Here is a 12,500-nt window from a genome sequence, read left to right as displayed (position 1 = left end):
GAGGGAATTGCACGGATCCTGACAGAGTCACTCAATGCAGGAAAAGGAGCCAGGCAAAAGTGCCCATCAGGAACAAAGACTAAGTCATCACCCTCGAGCAAGTCTGCAATAGGACTTACTAAGACATCATACAACGGCTGCAAAGAGTGCACAGGGAAGCTCAAGGACTGAACGGTTTGTTCAACAGCTTCCCCACTGCTCGAGAAGTTGCTGCGCTGTCTATTAAGTGAACGATTCTCACATCGTACAACCGTCCCTGCATTAATCTCTTTAAAAGTACTTTTCATCAAAGAGCAGGCACTTCCTTTTTCGATTTTCCTTTGTCTAAAAATTATCCCAATATCTTCTCTTAGCAACCAGAAGCTGATCATTTTCCCTTTAAGTGCTGTGAAAACAGTTTGTGAAGGTAGATCGTTTATAACCAAAGACATAGTTACCTTCATCGTACATGTAGGTTTCTCATCAATGCCGTATTTCATCTTCAAAATATCTGCCAAAGCCTGTGCTCTCCCTTGCTCAGCAGCATACAAAGCCTCATCAACCTCTCCATTCTTCAAGAGTGCTGTCCACAGAGCAGTGTACGCAAACCCATTTGTGTCGCGAAAGCTAATTTTCCATGTATCCTCTGACTGAAGAAGGCGCCTTGTTTCTTCAAAATAATGAATGCTTAGACGATAGTAGTTGAGAGCTTTGATCAAGGAGTTCAAAAATTCATGAACAACACCTATACAATAACACGCGTTTGCCTGACCTATTGGGTCCCCTACCTCTTTCGCAATACTAAGATGTTTATTGTGGTAGACTATGGCTTGCTTAAAATCACCAAGCTTTTGATAAGCATTGCCGAGATTGCCATAGGCTTTTCCTTCTCCTGCCCGGTCACCTACCTCTTTGGCAATACTAAGACGTCGATTGTGGTAGACTATGGCTTGCTTAAAATCACCAAGGTTTTGATAAGCATTGCCGAGATTGCCATAGGCTTTTCCTTCTCCTGCCCGGTCCCCTACCTCTTTGGCAATACTAAGATGTTCATTGTGGTAGACTATCGCTTCCTTAAAATCACCAAGACTTTGATAAGCATTGCCGAGATTGCCATAGGCGCTTCCTTCTCCTGCCAGGTCCCCTACCTCTTTGGCAATACTAAGATGTTGATTGTGGTAGACTATGCCTTCCTTAAAATCACCAAGCCTTTGATAAGCATTGCCAAGATTACCATAGGCGCTTCCTTCTCCTGCCCGGTCACCTACCTCTTTGGCAATACTAAGACGTTGATTGTGGTAGACTATGGCTTGCTTAAAATCACCAAGCTTTTGATAAGCGATGCCGACATTGCCATAGGCTCTTCCTTCTCCTGCCCGGTCTCCTACCTCTTTGGCAATACAAAGACGTTGATTGTGGTAGACAATGGCTTGCTTAAAATCACCAAGCTTTTGATAAGCATTGCCGAGATTGCCATAGGCGCTTCCTTCTCCTGCCCGGTCTCCTACCTCTTTGGCAATACTAAGATGTTGATTGTGGTAGACTATGGCTTGCTTAAAATCACCAAGACTTTGATAAGCATTGCCGAGATTGCCATAGGCTCTTCCTTCTCCTGCCCGGGCCCCTACCTCTTTGGCAATACTAAGATGTTGATTGTGGTAGACAATGCCTTGCTTAAAATCACCAAGACTTTCATAAGCGATGCCGAGATTGCCATAGGCACTTCCTTGTCCTGCCCGTTCCCCTACCTCTTTGGCAATACTAAGATGTTGATTGTGGTAAACTATGGCTTGCTTAAAATCACCAAGCTTTTGATAAGCATTGCCGAGATGGCCATAGGCACTTCCTTCTCCTGCCCGGTCCCCTACCTCTTTGGCAATACTAAGTTCTTGATTGTGGTAGACTATGGCTTGCTTAACATCACCAAGACTTTGATAAGCGATGCCAAGATTGCCATAGGCTCTTCCTTCTCCTGCCCGGTCCCCTACCTCTTTGGCAATACTAAGACGTTGATTGTGGTAAACTATGGCTTGCTTAATATCACCAAGCTTTTGATAAGCATTGCCGAGATTGCCATAGGCTCTTCCTTCTCCTGCCTGGTCCCCTACCTCTTTGGCAATACTAAGACATTGATTGTGGTAGACTATGGCTTCCCTAAAATCACCAAGCTTTTGATAAGCATTGCCGAGATTGCCATAGGCTCTTCCTTCTCCTGCCTGGTCCCCTACCTCTTTGGCAATACTAAGACGTTGATTGTGGTAGACTATGGCTTGTTTAAAATCACCAAGCTTTTGATAAGCGATGCCGAGATTGCCATAGGCGCTTCCTTCTCTGGCCTTGAAACCTATTTCCTTAAAAATGGCTAATGCTCGTGTGTAATTTGTTATGGCCTGATTAAAGTCAGCTGCGCCCTGATAGTATCTACCGAGTTTGAGACAAGCCAAACCCTCGCTTTGTCTGTCTCCCTCCTTTCTTGCAATGCTAAGGTCTTGCATGTGCCTCTCCAAATCGTGCAACTTTCTATCCACCATTCTTTATAATCAACCAGGAAGGTTTTCTCAGCAATCTGGGGTACACCAAGAATGCAAATGAACGAAAACACAAATAAGTTCAAGTGCCACTATGATGAAAATTTTGCATGTCCTTCCTTCTTTAGATTTTGAAAACAGACGTGCTAAATAGGTATCGTGCCAATTTTTATCTCAAAATTCCCACGAAAAGTATGATTATTGTAACATAGTTTTTCGGTCTTCGCTGTCCGCCATTACTCGAACAACGAATGACCGTGAGCAAGGAAAAGGGTTGGGTCTAGCTGGATCGCCTGGAGTCTGATGTCATATGGACAACGCTCAAAATAAATGCGGCTAATTTACCATGCCGTCTATGAGATGTGAGAGATCGCCGAGTTGCTTTTTGCTGATATTATATACATCCCTCCTTGATCAACTTGTTCGCTTTGTCAAACGCCCACGAAGCGAAGACCTCTTAAAAAATAATCGCAGGCTTCTCCAATGCCGTCCAAGTAATGGCGGACAGATTTTTAGCGGTCTTTGGCTGGCTATTTCCTGACTTATCTCGCTTCTATCGTTCCAAATTTAAATGCCTTGCATTATTTTGAACATATTGACTTAATTGACGTTGAAAAATTTCGAAAAGAAAACTAAAAATTTTCGTCATAGTGGCACTTTCAATGCCCTGAACACAGGATGCTAAACCAGCACAGCAAGATTAATTGAACAGGAAAGGAATAAATATCTTAAGCCAGTATTTCAAAAGGAAATAACTTTCTTCACCAGGGGTTTCCAAGGAATGATTTCGGCTTACGGAGACCGTCATTACAGAATAAAGAGGAATATAGGCCGTGATGTGATGAAATACTTGGGTATTTAACAGACTAAGTGCATTTTATACAATAATAATTGAGGAACATTAAAAACTAGAAATTAAGGAAAAAACAGCCTATAGGAAAATGATGACATCCCATTGCAGGTATGTAGTTGATACCAAAAAGACAGGAGGAGACGTCGTTATGAGTGTAATATTCAATTTTCTGAAATTGGCATCATTTTTTTGTTTCAGGTCTAATTCTATCCATTATTGGACCTAGAAATTCAATCACTGGTTTTCCGTCATAGTTTTTTTTGTCTAACCTGGTAAATCCATGTTTTTTGATCCAGGGACTTTAAAATGAGCTAATTGAATTGCTAACACGTTTCCAATAGGAAAGGCTGCTCGTTAGCAGGGGAAAATCGGCTGTTTTTACTCTAGAGACATAATCCGGCCGTCCGAATTATGCCTTATTTCTTTTTCTTTCACTACCAACGATGTAGATGTTTGGTACTCAAGCCTCTATGTTTGTTTTCAAGCTTTCCCGATGTTTCCTCGTATTTCTCGGCATTGTTTAAAAAAACAGGCACACAATGCATACATGTGGGTAGCCACTTAGACATGGTATGGTTATGGTTATGGTTCAAACCATTCACTAATCTGCATCTGCAAATTTGCAGGAAAATCCGTGGCAACAGTCCATGATCGTAGTAAATACTGGTAGAATGGAATTCAACATCCCTAATTTAGCATCGTAAAGCACCGTATGCAGTAGTTATGATATCAGTCTAAGAGGTCACACTTTATGCTGCTGTCTACTATCACTAGTGTATAACAGTCTGCCAACCAAAATATTTCAAACAGCGAATACCAGTAAATGTGTTTAATAGCATTCATTTCATCTTTAATGGGACATAGTTTCTCAGTGAGTAATTAACCCATTGACTCCTGGGGTTTCCCTATTGACGAGAAAATCGTCTGTCATTTAAGACAGAGTAAAATACTACATATGGCTGGTTTGGGTATCAAAGGGTTAATTTAAATAATTAAATGATTTAAGTACAATTTCAGGAATACGCATAAAAAAGTGAGAGGTTTCATAAGATATCCATAATCATAATGAAGGCTTGCTTATTTGCTTATTATCCAAAATAGTAATCGTCATAATTTTATTCATGATTGATTTTGGAGGTGCCGTGATCCAGTGGTAAGGGTGCTGGGTTTGCATTCGGTTGACCCGCGGGTTCAAATCCCATTCTAACCAAATTTTTGGTTGTCCCGGATTGAACTCTATTGTTCTCAAAACTACAAACATAGGAGCAGCAAACCAATAGACTAGCTTAACATTCTCATAAGATGCCATTAAGCAACCAGGTCGATTGAATAGGAAATTGATTAGTGTTTTATCAATCACAAGCATCGAGCTTAGGTATTTTGAGGGGGGTTAGCTCAAACTGATCCAAAATTCAAATCAAGATCTTAAATTTCTGTATCTGCAGACAAAACATTTCGATCATTATTATTAGCAAAATGACACTGTTTGTTATGGCTTCGGCTACTACTGTTTTATCATGACATTCCTCTGGAGGCAAAGGTACCCTATTTCTACTGACTTTAGTCCCAGAGCCACTCTACACTTTATCTTAATCTAACCGGATTGGTTCCTAAAGATGGAAGCTTGAGCCTTATTACGTGGAATATTTTCATTGTCAGGGTTGAATAAGCCCCTTTGTTTGGGATGAATATACATTGTAAATAATAAAGACAATTTCAACTCCTGGGTTATACTAAACAAACAAATGGTACAGTAAATAAACGAACACACAAGTATTAACTGAACACACTGAAATTAACAATTTCAATTTCAACCCAAGATTATTACTTGGAAAAATTCCAACCGCATATTAATTATAACCCAAGCTAAAATTAACCCTTGCATTTTACTTTGGAGACACAGGATGAAAAAATTTCCACACAATTCTGCGTAATCAGGCCGAAAACAAAAAGGCATCTACTGCAGACTGGTTAAAAAGTCGCAAAGCTGGCTGCATTTTCATGCAAATCACTTATTTCGTGTCACTTTACTTTTAACAAATTATTGTTGGAAACTAAAAATCAGATCACTAAACTGTAAACCTGTCAGGTATTAAAATTTACAGTATGTTGCCCTATTTCCCGGACACTTACACTTCACGATTCAACGTGTATTTTGTTGTTTTAAAAACGAAACAAATCCGAACGACGCGTTCCAAAGACTTATAAATTAGTCTGCTTGCGTTTGTTCTTTCTTTTCGTGACGAGCTACGTTCCATTTAGGTGGGAAGATTCAAGTTTTCGTTGAGGTAAGTTAAATTTGTTTCTTATCAAATGCAGTTTTTATCACGCATCGAGTTGTTGTTATCATTGTCAAAAGCGGCCTGTTCTCGCAAAATGCGTGATAGATTTCACTTTTTTTCGTCATAGGTCAAGCTAAAAGGTATGTTCTTGAACATATAAGAATTTTCCGTTTCCAGTTTTGTATCTACGTGCAAACAAATTTCCGAAAATAGTGCAACTGACTGTACTGCACCATATTCGCCAACCAAGGTAAATTTGTAAATTTTTGATCGATGGACAATACGAGCGACGCCGTTTACCAAAAATATGAAAATTACTTCCAGCAAATCAACAAAAATGGCCATTAAGTATAGCAAAAATTACAGAAATAATCTAACAAACCTTTAACTTGAATAACCAAAGACTTGCAATAGCTTTGAAGAGCATAAAATGGCGAATAAACTGTTAAAATCAGATGTTTGGAGAGTGTCAGCTGTGCAAAAGTAATGCAGGCAGATATAGGCGAACGCTTATGCGCATGCTTATCAGCACAAGCCAGCACAGTTGGACAAAATTGCCTTCCCACAAGCTTAATCAACCGACTTCTCACCTTAATAGATAAGAAAATTGTACCTTACCCACGGTAGCTCATGATTCTGGTGAAGTCTGGGTGGGTGAGAGTTGGCCACTCTCTGAACACTGATTGACGACTTGTGCGGATGTTGAGTTACAGGGTAAAGGGAGAAATCGAACCAATCGAAAGTACCCCTCGGGTAACCCCAGCTCTGGGCCCAACTGGTTATAGGAGGGTGCCCAGAGGTCTCTCGGGATCTGTCAGCGGTAAAAGTCCTTGCCGAAGGCTAGGCAAACAAAAGCCAACCGAGCGCCCTCCGACAAAGGTTTTGTTTTGTGCCGTTACGTGTCATGCAACAGTCACGCGTGACAAGTCATGCAACTTTGGCTCATTTACCCTCATCTGGGAAAACTCTCAACAAAACATAGGTTAAAAACAACAAGAGGCTACAAGTAGCCTATACTCGGGCCTGCAAAAGTACAGCGGTGTATCGTCAATTTAGCGCTAAAGAAAAGAAAAGAGAGAAGTCTGTCCTTCTTACATCGGCCTTAAATTGCGATTCTCATGATGTTCGACTGTGTATGTAATGATACCCGGTCCCAGATTATCTTCATTACAGGTGGTGGAAATGACCACTGGACCATGGAAACGAGGTAAAAATAGTGAATTTATTCCAAAGTGGCTAAGCATATTGTTTTTTACTGATCGATGGATATTCTTGCTCAGTGTTTGAGAAAGGAAACGCAAATTGAATGGTTTAAGATGAAACGAAATGACTCATCGAAACATTGTTTGCAGAGAAGAATGAAAGAGAAATGAAGGTGAGATGTGAAAACATCCTTCCAAGATGACCAAACTTTCGTGCAGTGGTGTACGTAAAAAACACTTTGTTGCGTGCGCCACACGTGAAGATGTGCACTATATCTCAACACTTGAAAATACTTGCAGAAGTACACAAGTTCCTTGAGGATGGCCATGCCAAATGAATCCATAGCACGAGAATCAAATATTTAAAATATACCATTTGTTGTAATTGAAATACTCACAGAAATATGCACCCAATTGTCAAAATAAATATGTTATTTGCCAGCTGGGAGGTCCGTATAGGGAAAAGTACGTATCTGGAAAAGTGTTACATACCACGTGCTTACATTTAAACGCATACCTGAGGTAGCTCCTATAGTTGTGTTTACGAGCAAGTGATCTCCTTGGCTAGTAAGACGATGAAATGTGGATGACCTCGGTACATTGTTAACCAAATACGTTCCAGAAAGTGTCCTCCTTTTTCTACTGTTATAAAGGAGACGTCTCTGCTCGGTTCTCGGGCACGTCTATGTCAATGCACACGCAAATCACAACTAAAGTAAGCACACTTGTGCTTATCGAGACCTGTATTTCTCCTTTGGAATCAAGTCTTTATTACCATTGAAAATCAAATAACTGTACAGCCTTTCAAACTACATCACAATTATTTTCTAAAGAGCTGATCACAGTCTCCACTGATGACATCAAATCTTGTAAAACTAAACCAGAACTATATACACAAGATGGCAGTGAACACGATCGCTATAGTTGAACAAAGGATATAAGCTACACCACTACAAGAAAACAAACTGTTTAACAATAAAAAAACAAAAAAAACGCAATAAACAAAAAACTTATCTCTCTAGTCAATGGTACACTGAGGGGGAGGCTGTTTGTTCGCGGTGAAAATGGTACAAGCGTGAGGCCATTTGTTCGCTGTGCCAATGTTTTTACTGTGTCTTCAGAAGATTCCAATATGGCGTCCATTTGTTTGTGGAGTTACTTTCTTTGTCGCTGTCATCTTCAAAGTAGTCCTCAATAAGGTACTCGCTGCTCATTAAAGAGTTTGTATTTTGACTTGTATCACTTTCAGTAGTTGCATCCATTTCAGTTTATACATTCGAGTACATTCTTGTTTCATTCAGTTCGCTGAACGACTTGTTTCGAAGCTGACGCTTGACATCTTTTAGTTTGGGTCTAACGCGAAAAGCCTATGCCTTTCTTTGTATGTGTTTTGAGCGCCCCAAGAAGAAATCGATTAAGCCAACGCAACTTCGATCTTCAGTAATCGCAAACAACATATCACAGTGCTCTTCATGATCTTGGATAACGTGGTTTGCTTTAAATAACCAATCTAAACAGCGCCACGTGGCTTCTATTGTGCATTACCCAATCAAAACACCGCAACGTGCTTTCTATTGTGCATTGCCCAATCAAACACCGCCACGTTTTTCTATTGTGCATTTTGCTGCACAGGAAAAAAAAAACTGAAATCAAACGTATTTTATAACTCGAGCCCCTACGGGCCCGAGTAATTACAGCCAGGCACTGTATCATAAATGTTTGGTCTTTGGTTAGTTTTCTTAGTATGTATATGTTTAGGTTTCACGAGTAAGGTCCCAGAGTAGTTCTGATGCAATATATGATCCAATGAAAATGTCATTCAGAGGGTTGTCCGTCCTTGGTCACTTCTAAACTCTCTCTCTCTCTCTCTCTCTCTCTCTCTCTCTCTCTCTCTCTCTCTCTCTCTCTCTATATATATATATATATATACATATATAAATGATTTGGTTGAAAAGTTAAAACAAGACTAGATGTTGCATCTCGACAACGCTGTTTCGTTCAACTCACGAAACAGCGTTGTCGAGATGCAACATCTAGTCTTGTTTTAACTTTTCAACCAAATCATTTATTTCTGCTCTATCTAACGATATCGAGCACTCTATGCAGACAAGTCGATTTCCTGTCTACTTATATACATATATATATATATATCACAGGAACCACATTAAAAAAGGAGTCAGTAGCTGTGAACTCACCGAGCATTTTCTTTACAACACCAGAAGCCATAACTTCGATAATATATATATATATATATAGTGAGAATAAAAGCAGTTTACCCAATGATGAACTCCCAGTAAGAGGATCCAGAGGATACGTGTCTCTCCGTAAATCTGTAGATAGGTATAATAAAACGACGAAGAGACAAACTCTTGACAGTTTTAGCGTTTAATCGACGTTTCGGCCTTCGGCCTTCTTCAGGATAGTTTAAAAGTTAAAAATTAAAAAAGCTATATACAATGGTTGGGAGTGGCAGAGTTACGGGCTTTTATATAGTACACAGAAAATGGAAATTCAGGTTACGTAACAAAAGAAAAGGTCTTAATTACAAGCTAGGCAAAACAAAAAACAATTGATAAAAAGGAACAAACAGACTAATTAGATAAATCGTGTTATTACGTAACAAACTCCCCATTGAGGGCCTCTGAATGAATGTGCGGGTCAATGTCATAACAAGGTCCTCAGAGAGGGCCCCTAAACAATGTAATAGATTCCCAATCGAAAGCCCCTGAATGAAAAACCAAACACAAACATAACAGAATCCCCCAATAGAGTTTTTGAAGACAACAACGACTAAGTGAAGGCTAACAAAACAAAAGGGCAAGGTTACAAACTGGAAACATTCAAAGCTAGATGGGAGCTAACGAAGTCCTACAGACAGCAAAAATTACGATGATTACAAATTTGGGCTGAAAAGAATTTACACTACAATAGAGACAAAGTCAACTGTTGTAGCAGATACGATTTTTGGATTTGAATTCACGCCTTTTGTTAAGACCGTGTGGATATAATGAAAAGAGTTGTGAGGTCCAATATGCTTCTCTGGTGAGGAGCAGTTGTTCAAGATGGGTTGCATTTTTGTGGTTTACAATTTGTTCGATAATAATAAAACTAATTTGACAAATTTGATGCTCAAAAGAATTATAATGGACCGCCAGCTCACATGTTCTTCTGTTCTTAAGCATTGATGATTTATGGTTACGAAAACGAACCTTGAATTATGTTGAGGTGGAGCCCACGTACTGCTTTTTGCATTTGTTACAAGCAGCCAAATAAATGACATTTTTGGAAGTACAGCTTAATTTCTGATTAATCCTAAATATGCGGCCCGTAGCAAAACTCTTAAACTTAGTATCTTGAATCAAAAAATGTTTACAAAGGTCACATCTTTTGTTACATTTGCAACAACCTCGATCATCTTCCAAGGTTTCATTTCTGGCTTCAATGTTCCAAAATTTAGATGGAGCTAAGAGTTCTTTTAGGTTTTTTGTTCTGCGGTAAGCTGGAAAAATCGACTTTGATGGAAAAATCTCTAAAAGCTCAGGAGACAATCTAAGTAAGTGGGAATGTTTTTTAATCACCTGCTGGATGTCTGGAAGAATTGGGTTGTAGTCAAGTACTAGAGGAAAAACCTTTTTCTTTGGCTTGACTCTTTTTGTTAAGAGTTCGGACCTCTCATTGCTTGATGCTTTTTCAAATTGTCTGTCCACTAATTCCTTGCTGTAATTTTGTGAGCACAGATATCCTTTATATTCTTCACATCTCTTGTTCAAAAATTGGTCTGTAGAACAATTGCGTTTAATTCGAAGAGCCACCCCATAGGGAATTGCACGCATACAATGTGATGGGTGCGAACTCGAAAAAGGTAGATAAAGATGACTATCGGTTGGCTTAGCATAAATATCAGTGATTATAAACCCATCTTGGAGGTGCAAAGTAAGATCTAGAACGTTGAGGCTACTCTCCGAATATACCAGTTCAAACTTGATGGTGGGATAGAGTGAATTAATATACTCCGTAAGTTCTAGCAATTTCGGCAAACCAAGAGTCCAAAGATCAAACACATCATCTCTATACCTCCACCAAAGCATAGGCTTGCTTGCACCTCCAAGTTTAGCCTTCTCGTCAATTAATCCCATTGCCAAATCGGCGTAACTACAGGCATTTTTAGGGCCCATGGCAGTGCCATGTTTCTGAATAAAATTTTGATCTGCAAATTGACAATTATTGATTTGAAGACAAATCTCAACGGCTTCGACTATACAATCCGTAGATGGAAATTTATCTTTCCTAGAATCAAGCGCCTTTCTAACAGCTGAGATTCCTAGGTTATTATCAATGTTGGGAAACATAGCCACAACATCCCAAGATACAAGCAAACTACGAGGGGGTAGGGGACCTTTCTCAGCATTTACAGCCTGAATTTTGTTAATTAGATCACTTGTGTCTTTAACGAATGATGGAAGGTTCTGTGCTAAAGGCTTGAGATAAAACTCGGTGAAGGCAGAAAGTCTTTCGATTGACGTTCCACAGCAGGATGTAATTAAGCGGAGTGGATTGCCCTCTTTATGTGTTTTCACATTACCAAAAGCTACCCCCGGTTTAGGTTCCAAATTGGTAACCCATGTGGCAATCTCTTGACTTATCTGACCTTCACCGAGCCATTTGCGTCCCCAATTTTTGACCTTTTCAAAATGCTCCGGTGTTGGATCGCTACTCACCTTATTATAATGCAAGTTGTTGTTAAGTTGCCCTAACATTTTATCTTGATATTCTTCTTGATTAAGGATTACAAATCTAGAGCCCTTGTCTTGAATTCTAATTACTTTATCACTAGACTTAAAGTGCCTATCACCTCAACACACTTTTCCGCTTTATTTATTCTCCGAAATCATCCCAAATACATGGTGTTGTTTATAGAACCTTTTGATTGAAATTTCATTCTTTTATTGGCTTTCAAAAACAAGAAAAGTGATCATACTTTGATCCATAACCGAGCAATGAAGGAGAATGGGTTCGATACCGGGTTGACGTCACAAATTAATTTGCATTGAGGCAGTTCTTTGAAAACAGCGATGCAAATTAATTTGTGACATCAACCCGGTATCGGACCCATTCCCTTTCATTGCTCGGTTATTAATCACCGTATGACCACTTTTCCCATTTTTCAAAGCCAATGAAAGAGTGAAATTTCAATCTAAATGTTCTAAAAACAACACCATGTATTTGGGATGATTTCGGAGAAAAAATATATTGAAAAAGTGTGTTGAGGTGATAGGCACTTTAAGATTACGTAGTGCTAACCTTTCGTCTTTAGTTAAGTTGTCCTTGACAGTTCTCAGATTTTGGGGTTCCAGGATATCCTTTCTCACATTATTGATGAAGACTTCGACTTCTGGAGAACTACACTTAGGAGGCATCCAATTGGTAGCTGAAGGAATAGCTGGCAAACGATCATCAACTTTCCTTGGGTTTTCATCCGGATTTCTGCCATGATGGAAAAAGGCGAGGCGGATTCTCCTTTCAAATTTATCCAAATCATCGATTACCTTCTGCCAGTTGACATCCTTTGGCGTAGGACAGAACGCTGGTCCTTTAGTCAAAAGAGAGCGCTCTGCATCGGTGAGTTCAGAAGATGTTAGATTAATGGGATTTAAAT

At 39.5% G+C, this 12,500-nt stretch overlaps 2 protein-coding genes across 7 annotated transcripts in view; both read right to left on the bottom strand.

Moving 5' to 3' along the window:
- Positions 1-12,500, bottom strand: part of LOC137985095 (tetratricopeptide repeat protein 28-like) — a 157,514-nt gene that overhangs the window by 2,130 nt on the left and 142,884 nt on the right. For 5 of the 6 annotated variants that reach the window (XM_068832567.1, XM_068832566.1, XM_068832564.1 and 2 more), the window contains one exon: positions 1-2,545. This exon is cut by the window's left edge and continues 710 nt beyond it. In XM_068832567.1, coding sequence (XP_068688668.1) covers positions 1-2,510 — 2,510 coding nt within the window. In that variant the 5' untranslated portion in view covers positions 2,511-2,545. Of the gene's footprint in view, positions 2,546-6,024; positions 6,085-12,500 lie in introns of all 6 variants that reach the window. The other variant, XM_068832565.1, reaches the window with a different exon arrangement.
- Positions 10,060-12,500, bottom strand: part of LOC137985463 (uncharacterized) — a 3,000-nt gene continuing 559 nt past the window's right edge. The window contains exons 1-2 of the mRNA XM_068833085.1: positions 12,146-12,500; positions 10,060-11,689 (exon numbers count right to left, since the gene is read on the bottom strand). The exon at positions 12,146-12,500 is cut by the window's right edge and continues 559 nt beyond it. Of these exons, the coding sequence (XP_068689186.1) occupies positions 10,060-11,689; positions 12,146-12,500 (1,985 nt within the window). The remainder of the gene's footprint in view (positions 11,690-12,145) is intronic.

Source organism: Montipora foliosa, chromosome 14 (genome assembly GCF_036669935.1).
Source record: "Montipora foliosa isolate CH-2021 chromosome 14, ASM3666993v2, whole genome shotgun sequence".
Taxonomy (NCBI): Eukaryota; Metazoa; Cnidaria; class Anthozoa; order Scleractinia; family Acroporidae; genus Montipora; species Montipora foliosa.
The sequence above is the reverse complement of the archived record's forward strand: the minus strand, read 5'-3'. Positions and strand labels throughout refer to the sequence as shown.